This window comes from Onychomys torridus, chromosome 20, assembly GCF_903995425.1.
Source record: "Onychomys torridus chromosome 20, mOncTor1.1, whole genome shotgun sequence".
Taxonomy (NCBI): Eukaryota; Metazoa; Chordata; class Mammalia; order Rodentia; family Cricetidae; genus Onychomys; species Onychomys torridus.
Window position 1 is genome coordinate 7,264,053 of NC_050462.1, and position 20,376 is coordinate 7,284,428.

At 48.7% G+C, this 20,376-nt stretch overlaps 1 protein-coding gene across 1 annotated transcript in view; it reads left to right on the top strand.

Annotated features, from left to right (window-relative positions):
* The window catches only part of Nt5dc3 (5'-nucleotidase domain containing 3), a 50,849-nt gene that overhangs the window by 10,153 nt on the left and 20,320 nt on the right, over positions 1–20,376 (top strand). The window contains exons 2-4 of the mRNA XM_036169861.1: positions 12,275–12,459; positions 18,725–18,799; positions 19,421–19,476. Of these exons, the coding sequence (XP_036025754.1) occupies positions 12,275–12,459; positions 18,725–18,799; positions 19,421–19,476 (316 nt within the window). The remainder of the gene's footprint in view (positions 1–12,274; positions 12,460–18,724; positions 18,800–19,420; positions 19,477–20,376) is intronic.

Consider the following 20,376-nt stretch of genomic DNA (forward strand, 5'->3'; position numbering starts at 1 on the left):
TGTTATCTGTAACATAAATGGCTCATTTTATTTTTTATTTTTTTTTGTTTTTTGGGACAGGGTTTCTCTCTGTAGCCCTGGCTGTCCTGAAACTCACTCTGTAGACCAGGCTGTCCTCCAACTCAGAGATCCTCCTGCCTCTGCCTCCTGAGTGTTGGGATGAAAGGCCACTCTGTAGACCAGGCTGGCCTCCAACTCAAAGATCCCCCTGCCTCTGCCTCCCGAGTGCTGGGATTAAAGGTGTGTGCCATCACCACCTGGCATGACTTCTTTCTATAGAAAATGACTTTTCAAAATAAAAAAAGCTAGGATATCAGCATAGTTTCATAGTTTTGCAAGTTTCTGTGATGTGCAGATTAATACAAGAGTGCTGGGTTTTCCGGCAGATTCTGCGTTTCGTCTGTTATGGTACAGACGTCCCAGCCTCTGGGAAGTGCCACCATATGCCCAGGGCAAGAGTGGAGGCTGCAGCCCTGTGTTTGGCTCTCGTCCATGAGTCATAGTCTGCATACTGCAGGGCATACAGTAGTGTTCGCACAGCTCTGGGGCAGACCCCCGGGCTAAAGCCAAACTGGAGTTAGCAAGGCTGCCTTCTCCTCTTCTGTCTTGGGAAGAATGTATCCCTGCTCGTCCAGCTTCTAGAAGCTTCTGGTGTTCTCCCCCCCCCCCCCCCCCTTTGGTTTTTCAAGATAGGGTTTCTCTGGGTAGCCCTGGCTGTCCTGGAAGTCGCTCTGTAGACCAGGCTGTCCTCCAACTCAGAGATCCTCCTGCCTCTGCCTCCTGAGTGTTGGGATGAAAGGCGTGCGCCATCACCACCCAGCAGGTTCTGGTGATCTTTGTAGTCCCTTCCATTTGGAAAAAGGAAGGTAATGGCTGATTGAAGCTCCTCACACCTCACTGCCTGACTCCTGCCTTGTTTCCATTTCCATTCCCAAGGATCCTGCACTTACTTACATTAGGGCCCACCTGGGTAGCCAAGGATGCTCTCTTCATGTCTGAAGAGCGGCCCTATCCTCTCCCCTTTTTGAGTCATGGGCTCTAGGGGTCATGGTGGGAAGACTTTAATTAGCCATTATTTTGTCTGCTGCAAGTCAGTGTTACGAGAAGTTTTTGAGGCAGGACAGAAAGATGGAAAATCTTGGGCATGAAAAGGAAAGTAGTCCCTCCACCTAGGAGTTGGACTCCTTTGGCCAGCAGCAAGGTAAGAGTCCAGCACAGCCTAAGGTCTTTCACCTCGTCTACAAACCTGCACTTCTCTAGGAGACCCACTAGAAATGCCATTTCCAGCAAAAAGTACCTCCTGAACCCTTTGTACAGTTGCTCCGACCCCTTGCTTTTCCTCATCAGCTTCTGATTCCATCCCAGGCTTCTCCAGAGTCACTTCATTTATAAGAGAGATGAGTTTTCTCATATCGACTATGATATTTTCAAGTATACTGTACCTGTTCAGCGGTTTTCTAGTTCTGGACCCGCCTGTTTGCATGGCTCTCTGACCACATGAGCCAAGCCTTAAAGGGCCAGGCTACCTGCGGCGATCCATCACCTAGACAGGAAGGGGCGGTTGCACATAGTGAGCATACAAGTCAGCCAGAGAAACTGCTGCAGCATGGGCCCATGCACTATGGCTCCCAGAAAATGTTGCTAAAATGTTGCAAAGCCCTTCTATGAGTTTGCAGGCTCCTGTGAGTGTGCAGGCTCCTTCTGTGAGTGTGCAGGCTCCTCCTGTGAGTGTACAGGCTCCTCCTGTGAGTGTGCAGGCTCTTGTGAGTGTACAGGCTCCTTCTGTGAGTGTGCAGGCTCCTCCTGTGAGTGTACAGGCTCCTCCTGTGAGTGTGCAGGCTCCTGTGAGTGTGCAGGCTTCTCCTGTGAGTGTGCAGGCTCCTCCTGTGAGTGCTCAGGCTCCTCCTGTGAGTGTACAGGCTCCTTCTTTGAGTGTGCAGGCTCCTGTGGTTCTGCTAACACATGGTGCTGGCGGCTGGCTCTGTCCCCCTTGGGTCTGTGAGAGCTGAGCTTATGCCCATGGTCACCACCCGGGAGCTGCATTTACCTGCCCCAGCCCTGTGAAGTTGCTGGGCTGAGCTGTGGCACCAGTAGAAGCAGTGGCTGGTGTGACCTCCATCCACTGGAGCACCAAATGTGTCCAACCCAGTTCCAAAATAATGACACAGAGACTTCTTATTAATTTTGGAAGCTTGACCTTAGCTTAGGCTTGGTCCCAACTATCTCTTAAAACTTAAATTAACCCACTGATATTACTCTACATTCTGCCATAAGGCTTGTTACCTCTCCATCATACTGTATGTCTGACGTGCTCTGCATCCCGAGCACCTCAGATTCCTCCCATAGTTCCTCTCTGTCTCCAGAAGTCCTGTCTAACCTCTTCCTGCCTAGCTATTGGCCACTCAGCTCTTTATTAAACCAATAAGAAGGTGCCTTGGCAGAGATACATCTTCACAGTGTACAAAAAGATTATCACACAACAGAGCAGGAAAAAGAATGGACAGACTTTTCTAAAGAACCTACTGTGTGGTTGGCATTTGCCCACACTGAATGCTTTGCTGGCGTGACTCTGGCCTGGATGTCCTCTGCAGATTGGAAATTTGCCTCTTGGAATTCCCGTGTTAACTGAGACCATGACTGTGAGGTTCCGCAGTGTGTGGCTTAGGAAAGGCATCGATGTTCAGTCCTTTTCTGCCTCCTCTGGACCCTGGTGACAAGCCTGTTGAGTGTTTCATCTTTGGGTATCTTTGGCTCGGTTTTCTTCCAAGAAACTTTGCCCCTTGAAGCTACATACCTTTTCTCTTGAGCGGTTAAGTTTACTTTTTATTAAATGACTTACCTTAAGATTAAATTGTCATCAAACCATTACATTTAATCTCATTTCAATGCAGTTGTGTATGGTTTTATTTCTGGAACTTGAGGAAGTGTGATGGATTTCTACGGAGTGGTGGGAATTATAGATATTACAGAGTAATAAGGTACAATTTTAACTTCCAGTGGGAGTAGGATAAATGTCATGTGCATTAGCAATTTCTTCTAGATGAGTAATTCTATTTGTCGTGGGTTGTTTGTCCCTGGAGATGATGCAGAATCCTGGTGGGAAAGCAGAGTTTCCCTTTAGATTAATAGAAGAGATATAAGTGACGTCATCCGCATTGTCGTCCTCCCCCTGCCCCCCCTTCCCCAAGTGCCAGCCCTTTGTGTCCCTTTTCAGAATGGTATGTGCTGATTTCCTCACCTGGGCTTTATAACTAATAACTCTTGCCTCATTCCCTGTGTAGTGCTGACACATAGGTCTGTAGGTGCTAAAAATCCTGTGGTTAGCAAGTAGGAAAACCAGGTTATAAAAAACACTGCTTATTGGATGACCTCATTTGTAGAACATTCCAGAGATAAGTGTAGGAATCTGACCCCCAAACTCAGCAGGGGCAGAGGGAGAGAGCTCTGCAGCCTCCAGGGTTGAGGGGTGCTCCTCGTCTCTTTGGACTTCCATACTGGCTATGTGGCTTATTGCATACAATTTGCACCTCAGCAAAGCTATGAAATCAAAGCAGAAATACAGAAAGCCTCTGGCCTGGTTTGCTTGTTTTGAGGCGAGTACCCATGCCAAGAGGTGGGCGGGACCATGAGTCAGGCAGCTTGCCTTGGATCAGCCGCTGCAGCTGCTGGGGTAGTGTCCTGGAAGGAGCTAGAGTTTGTGTGCTTGTCCCTGTCAAAGTCATTTCTTAGAAGGGTCGAGATGCACTAGCAGGGATGGTGAGAGAAACAGCCCACACTCTACAGTATGCTGTGTAGGGTGGTTTTGTCTAGTTGTAATCTAACCCAAGTGTGGTAGATCAAATGTAATTGGCCCCCATAATCCCAAAGGGACTATTAGGAGGTGTAGCCTTATTGAAGTAGGTATGACCTTGTTGGAGGAAGTATATCACCATGGAGGTGGGCTTTGAGGTCCCTTTGCTCCAGCTTTGCTCAGTGTGACACAGAGACCACTTCCTGTTGCCTTCTGATCAAGATGTAGCCAGCACCATGTCTGCCTGCCCACTGCCATATGGGCTCCCCGCCATGATGATAATGGACTGAACCTCTGAAACTAAGCAAGCCACCTCAATTAAATGTTTTCTTTATAAGAGTTGCCATGAACAGTTAACTCTGCAGCTCTCACACAATTGAGCCTCTATGATAATGAGTATTCAGAGACAGGTAATGTCTGGGGGCCATCACCAACCTAAGATAGAACGCCTGTGTGGCCTGGACAGGAGAGGTAAGACATGATGGGTAAGGTGACCTGCTGATGTCCCACGCAACCTAAGTCAGAAGCTCATTTTTTAGTAAAAGGGGGGGGGGAACCTGTAGGGCCCTGGCCCCCGTTTTGGGTAACTGTTGCCTTGCTTGCTGACCTTGACCTTGATATCCTCCCTATGCTAATTCCCTGCTAGATTCCACCCTCCTGAATGCTTAAGGGAAGTTCCTTGTTTGTGTATCCAGCATATTGGGCGTTATCAGCTTAGATGCAAGATTGTAAAACATCAGAAGTTGGGGATTTATCTCAGTGGTATAGCGCTCGCTGCAAGTGCAAGGCTGGGGTTCGATCCTCAGATCAAAAAAAAAAAAAAAAAAAAGAAAGAAAAACATCAGATGTAGTGGATAGCCAACCCAGCATTGGCCTGGAAGTTCCAACCCCCATTGAGGCTTCGGTAATGGCCATGCCCACAAGGCGGGGCGGAGGAGGAATCGGAAGACCCAGGATCGAGAGGAGGGCTCTCTCTTGGTTCTGGGACGCTGGACGCAGGAGGTAGACCGAGCAGAGTTCTCCAGAGAACACCGCCGGACTGCGCCATACCTTTGCCAGACCCTACAACCTATCCCTTCATTTGTAAGTTACCCCACAAAATAAACCTCCCTTTTAACTACGTGGAGTGGCCTTAATAATTTCACCAATATCTGGCGTTCACGTGGGGCAAATTCCAAAGGCCCAGGCTGGCCTTGAACTCATGATCCTCCTGCCTCCGCCTCCTTCAGCAAATCCTACCGGTGTGCACCACCACAAGGCCGGGGTTCGATCCTCAGATTAAAAAAAAAAAAAAAAAAAAAAAAAAAACCATCAGAAGCGAACTTCTGCCCTCCAGGGTTCTCCCATTGTGCTGTAAGCCTGTGTTTAAGACCTCATCCCTCCTTCAATAAATGGCATTCGGCATGCAAAAAAGAAGAAGGAGGAGGAGGAGGAGGAGGAAGGAGGAGGAGGAGGAGGAAGAAGAAGAAGAAGAAAGAAGAAAGAAGAAAGAAGAAGAAGAAGAAGAGGGATCAAGATCATGCTGGGGAAACCCACAGAGACAGCTGACCAGTGCTAGTTGGAACTCACTGACTCTGGACTGACAGCTCGGGAACCTGCATGGGACTGAACTAGGCCCGCTGAATGTGATTGACAGTTGTGTGGCTTGATCTGTTTGTGGGGTCCCTGGCAGCGGGACCAGGACTTATCCCAGGTGCGTGAACTGACTTTTTGGAGTCCATTCCCTGTGGTGGGATACCTTGCTCAGCCTTGATACAAGGGGGAGGGGCTAGGCTCTCCTTCAACTTGGTATGCCAGACTTTGTTGACTACCGTGGGAGGCCTTACCCACTCTGAAGAGTGGATGGGGGTAGAGTGGGAGGGAGGTGAGGAGGTGGGAGAAGGGGAGGGAGGGGGAACTGGGGTTGGTATGTAAAATGGAAAAAATTTTAATAAATAAATATATTTAAAAAAAAGAGTTGCCATGGTCATGGTGTCTCTTCACAGCAATAGACACCCTAAGACACTAAGTGTTCTCTGTAGGCTAGACTGGGCTATGTATTTCAATTGGTTAAATGTATTAAATGCTCCCAGCCCTCCAGTGCTAGAGATCGATCCAAAACCTTATAAACCTTGTAAATGGTTTGACAGTGAGCCACCCTTCCTACTGGCCACATGCATTTCAACTATGATATTTTGAATTTACCGTGGGCTATAGGACGCTAACCTTTTCTAAGCCAAGGAACATCTATCTTAAATCTTTTGTTGATTTACAAATATAGAAATATACTGTGGGCCAGACTTGGTGACTCACACCTTTAATCCCAGCACTTGGGAAGAAGAGGCAGGTGGAGCTCTTTGAGTTTGAGGCTTGCCTGGTCTATATTAGTGAGTTCCAGTTCAATCAGGGCTACATGGAAAGACCCTGTGTCAAAAGATTAAAAACAAAAATAAAATCTAAAAAATAATTGGGCATTAATTCCTTTTCTGTTGCTGTGGTAAAACACCATGACCAAGGGGACTTCAAGGAAAAGAGTTGACTTTGGGTTAGATAGAGGGGGACGAATCTGTCTGAGAGGGGAGGCGTACATTAGTAACCCCTCCGTCCCCTCAGGTTGGAAAGAGGGCCGACTGGACAGGTACAAGTTTGAGATGGAGAAATGGCACTGGCTGAGCACCAAGAGCCAGAGCCCACAAGCATTGCTGCCCCCGGCAGCCATGGGGCCCTCACTCAAGCTCACCTTCCTAGCACATTCCTGTCTGGTTCCTGGAATAATGCCGGGGAGAAGTAATATACTTGCTCATTTCTCTCTCTTACTGCCTCGCTCACTCCCATTATATGTACGTTCATGTGGATGTCCAAGACATGTATGTGCGTGCTTGCACGTGGAGGCCAGAGGTCAACATCCAGTGTCTTCCTGGATCTTACCCCCACCTTAAATTTTGAGACAGGGTCTCTCACTGAACCCAGAACACATTGGTTAGGGATCCAGTTCTCTCTCTGTCTGCATGTAGTGTTGGGGTTTCGAACACCCACACCGTTGCTTCCAGCTTTTTATGTGAGTGCTGGGGGGTCAGTCTTCCTGCTTGAGTGGCAGGTACGTTTGCTGACTAAGACATCTCCCCAGTACCCACTCGGTCAATTTTTACAGTTCTCTAGGCTGCCTGCCCGAATGCCAGTCACCTTGCCTTTTGAGTATGTGAGGAAATCCCTTGGTACAGCCCAGGCCATGGCTTTCTACTTGGTACTCTCCCCACATTTGCTCTGTGACAGTGACAGGCTTGCCTGACTGAACGCTTTTCATTAATGGAGAGTCATTTTGCATATCTGAATATAAAGGGGACAAACAAGGTTGACCCAGCTGTACTCTCCAGGCTCAGATCTTTATGTGGTTTAGAATAGTTGCTTGAATAGAGGGAGGATAACAGACTCTACCCAAATCTTGCTTTTGTTCATTTTCTTTTCCTGTCAGCAGTAAAGACAGAATTTAGTCAATGATTTTCTGAGGGGGGGTCTTTTTTTAATTTGTTTTTATTAAAAATTTTTTTTTAAATATTTGTTTTTTGGAGACAGGGTTTCTCTGTGTAGCTTTGGTGCCTGTCCTGGATCTCGCTCTGTAGACCAGGCTGGCCTCGAACTCACAGAGATCCGCCTGCCCCTGCCTCCCGAGTGCTGGGATTAAAGGCGTGCGCCGCCACCACCACCACCCAGCTTTGAGGGAGAGGTCTTTAAAAAAGCAATTCAGGCCGGGCAGCTGCTAAGAAAGCCAGTATGGGGCTTTGTCAGAAGTATATAATAGAGGGTCGGAGATGGCTTGGCTGGCAAAGGCGGGTGTGCTGCCGAGCCTCAGGACCTAAGTTTGGTTCCCGGGGCCCAGTGGCAGAAGAGAGCCAGCCTCCACTCATTCTCTGACCTCCACGTGGGCACTGTTAGGAGAGGGGAGGAAATGGTGAGTGCTTCACCGTGGATGGACCTGGGACATTATGTGAAGGACAGGTGCTTCATGGCAGAGTGGTGCTGCGGGGGCGGGTGTTACCCAGTGAGTGTTGAGAGAGAGAGAGAGAGAGAGAGAGAGAGAGAGAGAGAGAGAGAGAGCGCGAGCGCTCTGGAGCTGGATGGTGGTGGTGGGAACCCAGGGGAGAGAATGTACTTGAAGCCGCAGAATACACTTAAAAGTAATTAGGATGATACATTTTGTTACAGGTGTTTTTTTTTTTTTTTTTTTTTTTTTTATCATCATACACCAAGAAACCACAAGCCCAAATCAAAACAGAATGCCTACAATTTTTTTTTTTTTTTTGAGACAGGTTTTCTGCCACCTGCCTAGGCTGGCCTGACTTGGTACACTTACCTCGGCTTCCTGAGTGCTGGGATTGCCATAGCCATAGGCTGTTCCCCAGTGCTTTGTGGAACTGATTAGCAGATAGAGGACCAGAGAGCACCCAGTGTGCTGGGGCTTCTTCCCAGTACCCCACATTGTCTGCTGGGGGACACAGCTTCTAGCTCATGGTGGCTTGCGGAGCTCTGGCGGCCAGCTTCTGAGCCGCCTCTCCAGCACCAGTGTACACGTTGCTGTTCTCTTGTCTGCAAAAGGAGTTCACTCTCTTTCTTTCTTTCTTTTTTTTTTTTTTTAAGATTTATTTATTTATTTATCATGTACACAGAAGAGGGCACCAGATCTCATTATAGATGGTTGTGAGCCACCATGTGCTGGGAATTGAACTCAGGACCTCTGGAAGAACAGTCAGTGCTCTTAACCTCTGAGCCATCTCTCCAGCCCAGGAGTTCACTTTCTAATCTCCACCCGCTCCTGTTCCTACTTCTTTTGTTTGTTGTTGTTTTTTTTTTTTTTTTTTTTTGGTTTAGGTTTTTCCAGACAGGGTTTCTCTGTGTAGTTTTGGTGCCTGTCCTGGATCTCACTCTGTAGACCAGGCTGGCCTCGAACTCACAGAGATCTGCCTGCCTCTGCCTCCCGAGTGCTGGGGTTAAAGGCGTGCGCCACCACTACTCTGCTTCTGTTTCTACTTTGGCAGAGTTAGTTCCGTGACGAGGAGGGGCACTGTATTCGTGACATCACACTTTTGGCGACATTATTAGGGTTCTGATGCTTCCCCTTGTGCCTGTGTTCATGAGAACATGTGACACAATCAGGTGTTGAGGTGGTGACACTCAGGTGGGGTCCAGCCCCGGGGAGCCTTGGGCAGCTCTCGGGCTGACTTGTGGGGGTTTCCCCGAGCACGGTGACAATGTTTCGGGTAGTGAAATGGGCTTCCTTGCCAGGGCTCTTTGTAAATATAACAATATAAATATCAGCCTTAATTAAAGCAGGCTGTTGGAGCTTCTCACACAAAGGTCACTTGTGAAAGAGGAGCTTTTGGTTCCTTCATAAGCAAGCCTGCCTCACCTACGTCATCTGGATGATCCTGTCACACTCAGAAAATAGCATCACCCGCAGCAGCCCTGGTCACATAGCAGGGATCTTTGGTATTAGACGCCTGAGGAGCTTGGCTTCTGCCCTCCCGGGTGAGTTCTCATGAGTCCATTTTCTTCAAATATCAGTTTATTTGCTCTCCTCAGACCCGCGCCACATTTGTGAATGAAAGAACCTCTCGCCCCCGTCACTCTGAGACCCAGGGCAATTGCCTTGTTTTGAATGAGGGACACAAATGAAAATGTGTCATTTGTTGGGGAATAGTGCAGATTCAGTCCCATGTGAAATGTCGGCGTGAGCAAAATGGTGCTCATTCCTGTGCTCACTGTTGCTGGCCTGGAAACTGCGGGGTACGAAGTGTGGTTTTGAAGTTGGTGGATGTGGGAAGACCATATACCAGGGTTACCATCTGGGGTCTAGCTCCTAAGGCTGAAGCTGGGACCCTGTCCCTAGTGGGGGTCTGGTCATGTGACTGGAGCCATCACTAGATATGGTGAGCACCTCTTGATTACCCAGGTGGCGCCTTGGTGAATACTGTGCTGCTCTTCATAGAAATAAAAATAATAGATGGACTCCATTTGATTTATTTATGTTTTCGTTCTTAAGAATATTGATTGGCTGGGTGCGGCGGACGCATGCACATATACCACAGCGTACCTGCAGAGTCAGAGCTAACGTGTAGGAGTCGGCTCTCTCCTTCTGCTGTGTCCCAGGGATCACATGCAAGTGTTCCTGTCTGCTGAGCCACCTTGCTAGTCCTCCTGTTGATTTAAAAAAATGTCCACTGTTTACCATGGCAGTCAGATTCCCATGGTTTGGGGGAAGGGAGTTAAAACACAGATTCCGGAGCCAGACCTCTCAGGTTAAATGCTAGTCTTCTTGTTGGGTGGTTGTGTGGCCTTCAGAAAATTGTGTGATTTCTCTGTGCCTCGATTGAACTCCTGTAAGATAAGGATAACAGTATGCACTCCATGGGCTTGCTGAAAGGACTAAGTGAGGTAAGTCTCTGTGATTGCATACAGGACATGGTGATGGGCACCTATCAACTACTGGCCGCCAGCTGCAGCACAGTGGTGTGCACTTGTGATTCCAGCTGTTTGGGAGGCTATAGCTAGAAGACCACCTGAGCCCAGAGGTTTGGGACCAGGCTATGTGACACAGTGAGACTTTCACAGAGTTGACGGCTGTTCTGATGGAGCCGGTGCTGGTCCTGAGTCATAGAATCCAGACAGGTTGAATTTTGTGACAGTGTGTGGTGGTTTTGCCCTTAACTCCAGAAAGCCCCTGCCTCAGCACTTGGTGCCCTGTGAGCTGGTTCCTTCAGAGTTTGATCCATGGAGTAGTAGAAGGTAAAAGAATATAACCACATGTCCTTTCATGTCTGTTTGTCCACGGTTAGTGCAGGAGGCTGCTCTCCAGTGACTCCTAATGGCTGCCCCCGTGAGTATTTCCTTTCTGTCTCTTACAAAACACTGCTCAGTGTCTGATCCGAAATGCCCTGCAGACCCTCCAGGGAGCCCGAGATCTCACGGGTTAGTTGATTTTTCCAGTCCATTAGACCACAGAGATATCATGTGCTTCAGCGCAGCGTCTCAGCACATCTGACAACTTCGAGAGGCTTTCTGTTTTCTGTCATTTGGGGTAGGAAATGAAAAAAAAAAAAACAAACACAAAACAAACACAAATTCTCCATTATGTTCTGTGAAAGCTGTCAGCATGGCTGCGGGATGCTGTCTTCAGACGTGTTCAGACAATCTGAAAATGATGTCGTGAGGTAGAAGCTGGGTGTGGACATGGCATATGACACTGCTGTCTGCTACTCTCCTGCTTTCTGAATTTACTCTTGTTAAAAAGCATAGGTGATAGTAACCCATGGCTAAAGGTGAATTACTTTCTAGGGGATAAAAATAGAAAAGTATTCCAGCATAATGCAGAAGTGAGGTCACTAACATTCTCTCTTTCATCCTAAGATTTGTTTTTTCAGTGCTGGGGATCAAATGGCCATGTGCATGCCAAGCATGCATCTGTCTCTGAGCCGCAGTCCTCAGCTTGCAGCTTGGACTGTGGTAAGGGTTCGTTTGAACTCACAAACGTTGTAAGGTAGAAAGAATTTTTGGAATCCCTTTAAGAAAGACTAAAAGTGAAGTGATAGCAGTCCGTCAGATGGAGAGATGTGCCACAGAGAGCAAGACTGCTTTTGTGTGCAGTGGACCCGACCCGACCCGACGGTAGGGGGTGAGCCCACCTCTGATAAGTCCTCTGCTCACCACAAAGGTGTTACTACTAACTAAGTAGGAAAAAAATTAAATGAGTCATATTGGTTGGTTATGGCCTACACATGTAATACATATATCGAAGCTTTATGTAGTGGCATAAGGTCGCAGTCTGAGTCTGAGGTAATGTGAACTTGTGGTGAATAGGGACTGCAGAGACTGCCCAACAGGCCTGTGTGTACAGTAAGGTCAGCCTTATCTGATATATTCGGAAAAGCATTGGTAGCCCATACACCGAATGTTAGTTACCTTCCTTCCTCCCTCCCTCCCTCCCTCCCTCCCTCCCTCCCGATAGTGAGGTGTACTTAAATTCCACGATGTATACTTATAAAATCTGTAGCCAGTATACATTAAAAAAAAATAGTCAGTCTCTGTGACATTGGAGCACATGTTCTTTCTCAGGGACAGTTGCATTGAGATGCCATGTAGATAGATACCTTGGAGCTCACATGAAGACTCCCGGGATCCCCACCCATGGACTTCAGTATAGTCATAAAAGGCATTCTGCCATGGCCATCAACACAATCAAACTGAGAATATTTTTACCAGGTGGAAAGAAATTCTGTATTCAGTAGCAGTCACTTCCTCACTATCCGACACAGCCACCATTCTCTCTGTCCCCACGGACCTACCTTTCCCCTGCTCCTTCTCCCCTTCTCTCCTCTGAAGCATCCCTGGCCTTGGATCTGCCTGTTCTGAAGTCTACATGGGTGTGTAAACTGCTCCTTTATAGTTTAGAAGCCGTTCAACCCTATCTATGCCATGAGATAACGGATTCTTTTTTTTTTTTTTGGCTCCTAGAATTGGTTCCTTCCATTATGAGCAACTTGCTGAATCCAGATGCCATTTTCTCAAACAACGAGATGAGCCTATCGGACATTGAGATATACGGCTTTGATTATGATTACACCCTGGTGTTCTACTCCAAGCATCTCCACACGCTCATCTTCAACGCTGCTCGGGACCTTCTCATCAATGAACACAGGGTAAGTCCACGGAGACCTTTCTGTGCTCTCTCCCCTTGACCCCTTTGATGTGTGCAGGGTAAACAGCCTTGTGCAATTGTGCCAGGCGCTACACTTGTACAGCAGTCCTGCAGTGAGTGGCTGAAGGGTGAAGGAGCAGTTTTTTGGTCTGTTCCAATTTTCCAAGTGACTCTTAATTTTCTAGAACCTCGTTGTATGTATGTATGCACATGTGTGTGTCCATGCATGTGTGTATGCTCATGTGTGTGCAGGCGCATGGATGAATGCAGGTATGTGTTCAGGTGGGAGTCAGAACAACCTTGGGTGTCATGGCATCTTCAGGAGTGCTGTCCATCTTGCTTAAGACAGGGTCTCTGATTGGCCGGGAGCTCACCAACTAGGCTAGACTATCTGGTCGGCAAGCTCTGCCCTCCAATTCTGGAATTATAAGCTTGCCCTTTGAAGGCCCTTTACTACCCAAGAAATGTGGCTGTGGTCTCTGTCTCCAACCAGAGCCCGTCTGCCCAGGGCTTTGCCGTGGTTCCGAAGCTCTGTGTGTGCGGAGCATTCTGTCTTTGGGGGTGGTCACTGTTGAGTTCTTCTGCCCATCCATTCCCTCTTCTTGATTTGTGGCTCTTACGAGCCATAGCCTGCTGTGGATGCAGGCAGGGTAATAGGGGGTGACATGGACATTGTTCTGGAGAGATCAGGTACTGGGAGGTCAGTTGTGAAGCCACCTGAGACACCAAGCAGAGGGCTGAGGAGGCACAGCAGATAGGGAGTAGCTTTTTCAGGGAACAGCTGGGAACAGCAGAAGGGGTGTGATTTCAGTCTGGTTGACCAGCAGAGGTGGCTGGGATGTGGTGAGTAACCTGGAAACCGAGGTTGTGAAATCTGCAGTTTGTCCCCTCTCAGATGTGACTGTAAGGGAGGTGTGGCCAGTGTGGAGAAACCATCCCCCTGGTACTAGATACTTGATCAGAGGGGACAAAGTTCCCTTTAGTTTAGATCCTGAACATTTGGTGAAGCTTACTTTCTGCTTTTATTTCTCAGTGGACTTAAGCAGTTATGTTGTCCTGATCCATAATGTGTAAGTGGCATTTGGCAAAAATACCCTTTTGTCTTGTTGCTAAGCCTGAGCATCAGCTTTCTTCTGTTTGAACACTTTTTGTTAGCCGCGGTTCTTCGTTTGTGCTTCTTCAAGGGGAATAGGCCCTGAGTAACTGGTAGCTCTGCCTTTGCTGCCCACCTGTACTGCCCCTTAGCAGGTACTTGGAGATGGCTCCCACGGCTGCTGACTTTGTGCTGGCCAGCTGCAGTATGCTCTGAGCGTGTGTCACGTGATACGCAGGGTCCCGTTCTAGTTTCTTATCTGTTCCATCCCCCACTTCTGGCTGAGTACTGAAAGCATGTATTCCCCAGCCGATGGCTTGGGGAGCTTCCTTTGTGGTCCAGATCCACTCATCCGTGTGTCTCTGGAAAACAGGTTTAAGAACAGAGCCTCCCCCAGGGTGTTGTGGTGGTCATTACGTGAGTTGCTGTGTGACAGACATTTGGTGTCTAGAAGACACCTAGGAGAACTAGTACCCATGCCGCCGCTCCTCCTACACAGCCCTCCTGCTTCTGCGCTCTGCTTTAGAGACTACAGGCAGCAGGAAGCACAGTCAGATCAGCATTCAGGTCTGTCTGGGTGGAGACTTCGTCTCCACTGCTCCCTGTCGCCCTTTAGAGCTTTAATGCATTTCTGCCCTGGGGTTTTTGTTGCTGTTGACATGAAAATTAGAAGATCTATGAAAACCTTAACTTATGAACTTTTATGAAATCTGGGAGCAGAGAAGAGCTAGCTAGTGGATAAAGTAGAAGGTGGAATCATGATTGACAAGCCACTACGTTGGAGATCACTGAATCTATTTGCTGCTTTGATAACAGAATCATTATAATAATAATTGTATCAGGCATGTTAACAGAGCCCGGGATGCAGATGCGGGTTTTCCTCTTGCTCTAATCACAGAAGCACTTCTTCCAAGAGGTGTTGGTTAGTTCTGTGCTGTTCTTCCTGCCAAAACCTCGTGAGCTCACAGGGCTGGAAAGGCATCTGCGTTTGGGATGCACAGTGGTAGAACAGTCAGTTTGAAATTTAACCTCCTTTCAGAAAGCAAATATAATGTGTTCAGCTCCTTAAAAAATACCTTTTTTTTAAAAACAAGAATAATTTTTCATAAAGATAGAAATAAAAAAAAAAATCAAGTAACCCAGTGCTTTCATTTCCTGTGTCTACTAATGAGCAATGGGGACATTAGAAGAACTCTTGTCATTATCAAGTTTAAGATTGTTTAAGGCTTAGCAAATAGAAAAGCTGAGGAGATAATACCAGGTTCTTTTCTGTACCCCATGTCCAGTTCCCCACAATGCTAATATTTTGTTACAGCCGACCTTGTCGCATGGAAGATTTGATACTGACGTGGAAACCCTTTCTGGTGTCCACCTGTGGTAGAGCACCGGGCAAGAGCCCACAGTTCATTGACCCTATTGCCTTCTCTGACACTCTTGCTTGGCACAGTGTGGCGCATCACTGAGGGCTCTGCAGGATGTGTCTCCTGTGTTGGATTGTTGGTTTTCCTCAGGGTGGGCCTGGATCCTGGGTTTTGAGGGGAAGGGTTCAGAGGTCAAGTGGAACAGTCATCACCACAGGAGACATGCCACTGGGCAGTGACCTTGATCCACTCTGAGGGATGGATGTTTAGACTTGTCCACCGCACAGCCCTGTCCATGCTGTCCTCCAGGGTGGAAGTCACTCTGTGGCTATGAGCGCTCTACTGGTCTGTGTGATCTGACCCTGTGCCGCCCCCCCCCCCTCCCCAAGGGTTTCCCTGTGCAGCCCTGGCTCTCCTGGAACTCACTCTGTAGACCAGGCTGGCCTCGAACTCACAGAGATCCGCCTGCCTGGGATTAAAGGTGTTCACCACCATGGGCCCCCGGCTCCCACATGCTTCTTCTCTCTCGTGAAGCCACTGCCCTCCCGAGCAGTCGTCACCTCTGAGAACCTCGGCCACCTTCCTCTCAGCCCCTAGGTTTGTTCTTCACACGATAGCAAGTGAGTCTTTTTTAAAAAAGATGTTTTGTTTTTTGATTTATACGTATCTGCGTATCTCTGCACGTGTGAGTGGGTGTCCAGGGAGGCAAGAGAGGGCACTGGATTCCCCTGGAGCTGGAGCTATAGGTGGTCGGAGTCACTGGATGTAGGTGCTGGGAACAACTGAACCAGACCCATCTCCCCAGTTTCCTTCCTTTGAACTTTTATTTATTTTAAGATAAATACATGTGAGAGCTATCTGTCCATTCCTGAAAATGCGTTTTTAATAGGCCTGACAGTGTTACCTTCGGCCTCCTTCCTCGCTTGCCCCCAGATTACACAGGGCTTGCCGCTGTTTCCTGTCAGCTGTCTGGCCCTCACTCTGAGCTCTCTTTGTAGCATGGGTCATTGTGAGGCATTGTGCTCCATGAGTTTGCTTGTTTGTGGCATGGCTGCCAGGATAGAGTGGACTTCCTTAGAACAGACACGGTCAGTGGTGTTCTCTGCAGCATGCTCTGTCCCTGGCACAGTACTCGACACAAAGTATATGCTCAACAAAGGCTTGCTATGCAGGTGTGTGAACTGTGCGGGGTGGATGAGAGCACCAGGCTTTGTTTGGGGCTGGCACACAGTGGAGGCTGTACTGTCTTTGCTTCCTGTTTTGGGAGGTTTTGAAAGAGCTTTGTTCTCAGTTAGACTCATAATCCAGGCTCCGTGAAATCCCAGACTAAAAGCTTTGCAAAGCCAGACCCTTTACAGGCATTCTGAAGCTCTCGGTTGCATTGTAGAAATCATTAGCCATTCAGAGAGCTGCAGTTAGCCACAAAGGTGGGACACAGCCTGGCTCCAGGGCTGTAGGAATTACCCATGCATAGGGGGACACTCGAGTCCTTTGTTGCACTGAGGTAGTAATGTTGCCAGGGCTGTTCTGTACAGGGGACACTTTGGACTTTATCAGGATGCTCATGTTCTTCCTGAAGCCATTGTCCTCTTGAGGCTCCGATGTGTCTGTATGTCCTCAAGGCCATGGACTCTTGTCTTTTGACCAGTTGGAAACACTTCTAGCCAACTTGCTGAGCCTTTGAGTTGGTAGCTGTTGCTGTCACAGGAGAGCATAGGCTTCCAGGAGAGGAGCTGTCCTGGTTCGTTTTTTCGTCAACTTGACACAGCCGGAGTTATCTGGGAAGAGGCAACTCAGTTAAGCACATGCCTCTATCAGGTTGTCTGTAGGCAAGTCTGCAGGGCACTGTCTTAGTGGTGTGGAGGGCCCAGCTTATTGATTTGGGTTCTACCTCTGGGCACGTGGCCCTGGGTGCTATAACAAAACAAGCTGAGCAAGCTATGAGGTAAGCAGCATCCCTCATGGCCTCCACTTCAGTTCCTGCCCTCACTTCTCTCAGCAGTGGAGCATGACCTGAGAGTTAGAAGCTGGAATAAACCCTTTCCTCTCCAAGTGGCTTTTGGTCATGGTGTTTTATGTAGCAAGAGAAACCCTAACTAAGACGGGAGTTCTAGGGGGATTCAGAACGGTCTAAGTGGGTCAGGGGTGGACCTGGATGTGACACAGATCCGGGTTCTGGTGCTGGCTCAACAAGTGTGCAGCTTTGTGACCCCGGACAAGTTCCTTGACTCTGATCCTCAGACTCCGAGCCATAAGCAGGCAGGAGGGGCTGTCCCCCTCGTGCTGGGCAGTGAGGCTAGCCAGCACAGCTGAGGGATGCTCATGACTCCAGACACGATTTCCTGTCCCCACCCCCAGGCTAGTGGAGGCTTCAGAGGCAGGGGCTGCAGTTCTGGCCTTCATTCAGTGAGCGATATCACCATGGCTGCTTTAGTGTGGGCATTGGCAAGTATCTCAATAAATATGCAGAACTGTACATGGTGTTCAGAAGTCTTGAGAACACCCACGAGGAGAAATATCAGGTTGGGGATTTCTTGGCACACACACGGGTGTAAGATAAATGAGCCCAAATGTGACATTCAAGTCAGTGTGTTGTGCAGCCTGACTTGAAAACTTGCCATGTGCCTTCAGGCAGGCGGTGCCTGGTGGTTCCAGGAAGACGGCAGCAGTGTGGCTTGGCAGGCTCACTGGGGGTCTTCATGCCTGTCCAGCTCTTATTTCTGTAAAATGGGCATGGCAGCACCTCCAGGCAGCGGAAGCTGGCAGGTGGGTGCTCTCAGTTCTGGGTCTGAGGGAAGGAAGTGCCTGGAATCTCATGCACTGTAGAGGAGGGACTGAAATTTTTGTATAACGTGAGCAAGGCTGTATAATTAGGAAACAGCAGAGACCAGGCTGTCTCCAAAAGCTCCGGGTGTTCTCACAACAGTGGAAGTGGATGGGAGCCCCAGGCTGAGAAAGTTCCCTGGGACAGTAGCTGTGGGTTCGTTCCCCAGCCAGCGCAGTCCGGTTGCAACAGTAACAATAGTGGCAGTTGTATGGAGGCCCCGCCTGCACAGAGCTCCTCTGGATGTCAAGGAAACCTGGCTGCAGCAGTGTGAAGCTGAGACAGAGTAGCTGACAAAGAGCGGGGAGCGGGGTTATTTTGGCTCACAGTCTGAGGGCACAGTCCATCACAGTGGAGGGGTCTTTGCAGCAGGACCAGGAGGACTGGTCACCTTGCATCTGTAGTCAGGCAGCCGCAGGAAATGCTGGTGCCCAGTTCCCTTTCTCTCTTCATGCAGCACTATGGAATGGTGCTGTCCATATTCAGAGTGGTCTTTGATCCTCCTTACCCAATCTGGAAGCTCCTCAGACACATCCAGAGGTTTGTTTCCATGGGTAGGTTAACAGTTGAGGTTGGCCATTGTAGAGCTCTACATGATGGTGTTAGGTGTGAAGTGGGATCAAGGGGATGTGGTCTAATCTCAGCCTGGACAAATAGGGCCCAGGGCAGGATGGAGAAACAGAGGACCATGTGGTCTGTCCCTATTGGAGTTGCTATCTCCCCAGAGTGTAACGCCTCCCGAGCCTTTGTACAGGGTGGATCTGTGCCTGTCCTGAACTTACTGCCCTCTTTAACTTTCCTTTTTTTAAAGACAAGGATTCAGGTAGCCCAGGCTATCCTTGAATTCAGTGTGTAGCTGAGAATAACCTTGAACTCCTGATCCTCTGCCTCAGCTTCCTAAGTGCTTCGATCCCAGGAGTGCACCCACCCCATGCCCGTCCTGTTCCTCCATCTTTAGCTCAGCCGTGTGTCCTCTCCTCTCTCTCAGTATCCTGTGGAGATCAGGAAGTATGAGTATGACCCAAACTTCGCCATCCGTGGACTCCATTACGACGTCCAGCGGGTGAGTTTGAGCTCCTAGTTTTCTGCAGTTTCTGGGTGTTTGGAAATAAAGTGCTGATTCATGCAACTACTGGTGCTTTCCCTGGTAAATGGTTCGGAGTGGAGGAGAGCCAGGTGAAGAGGGGGGCATTAGGAAGGCGCGCATCCCAGGTGCTGTTTGGGAGTGCCAGTTAATGCTGGTAGTGATGTTGGTCTGGGAGGAGGCAGCTGCCACGCTTGTCTTCCTTTTTCTTTTGCTCATATGCCAATTCCTTAAAAGGCACCTCACTTAATAAGCAAGGCTTTTTGGAAACTGCACGCGGCGGTTCTCAACCTGTGGGCCGTGACCCCTTTGGGGGTTGAACAATCCTTTCACAGAGGTCGCCTAAGACCATGGGAAACACAGATATTATATTACAGTTCATAGCAGTAGCAAAATTACAGTTATGAAGTAGCAATGAAAATAATTTTATGGTTGGGGGTCACCACACCATGAGGAACTGTGGTAAAGGGTCACAGCATTAGGAGGGTTGAGAACCACTGTGTTAGGGAAAAATAATATCAATAGGATTTATAACAACCCTTTCATTGTTCATTTTTGTATGCAAATTGTTCACCTGTATGCACATGTTTGTTTTAAAAGGCAATATTGATGAAGATCGATGCTTTTCATTACATCCAGATGGGAACCGTCTACAGGTAAGAGAAAGTGTCATCTTGCTCACAGGTGGAACCCAGAGGCGTCGCCTTTCTGGCCCAGCTAACTGACCAAGAATGAGGGAAGTGGCCGGGTGTGGATCACCGGTCCTTCACTCACTCACTTGTTCAGGAATACACGCTGAGTCCTGCTAGTGCTGAGGGTTTGGCTGTAGGGATGCCTTCAGGAGCTTGGGTGGGTGAGAGGCCACGCAGGGGTGCACCTACAGCCCAGAGTGGCAGGTGGTGGAGGGCATGTGTGCCCTCAGGTCATGGGGAGCCACCGGAAGAGGCTGGTGGGATACCGAGGGAGGGTCCTGGGAGGAGGCTGGGGGGTGGGGCTGCTGGGGTGAGGGAGCAGCTCATTCTCTCTGTGAGGATTAGAGAGTCAGATATTGACTCTTTTTCTTCTTTATTAGAACTCATAGAAGTACTTTGTTTAGGTAGAAGTCCCTGACTTAAAATGCAGGGTTTTGGCTGTTGACATTTTCTGTTGGGGAGGGTTCAAGGGAGTGGTCTGTATGTTCTTATGCTTTAAAAGGCATGTGTGTGCGCTATAGTTTGGATTGTTGTCTCATAGACTCTGTGGTAATTTTCTTTCTAAGAAAGACAGGTGTGCAGTAGACTTGGAACACCGTGAAAGTGCAGGGCCAGCAGCCCTGTACCTCTCCTTCCCCACCCCAGCACCGTGGGATCTTCAGAATTTTGTAGGTTTTCAGTCTGCGTATGTATACATGCATGCACACATAATCCCTGGACAGTGTGGTCCTCCTTCTGGATTGCTTAGATATGGACATTGCCCCTGTCTGCTCCAGTCATGGTCTTCCGCCCTCTTTGGGCCTCGGCTGATGGTTACAGTAGTTATCCTTATGCAGACCCTGTAGGTCCCCCCTGTGGACTCGT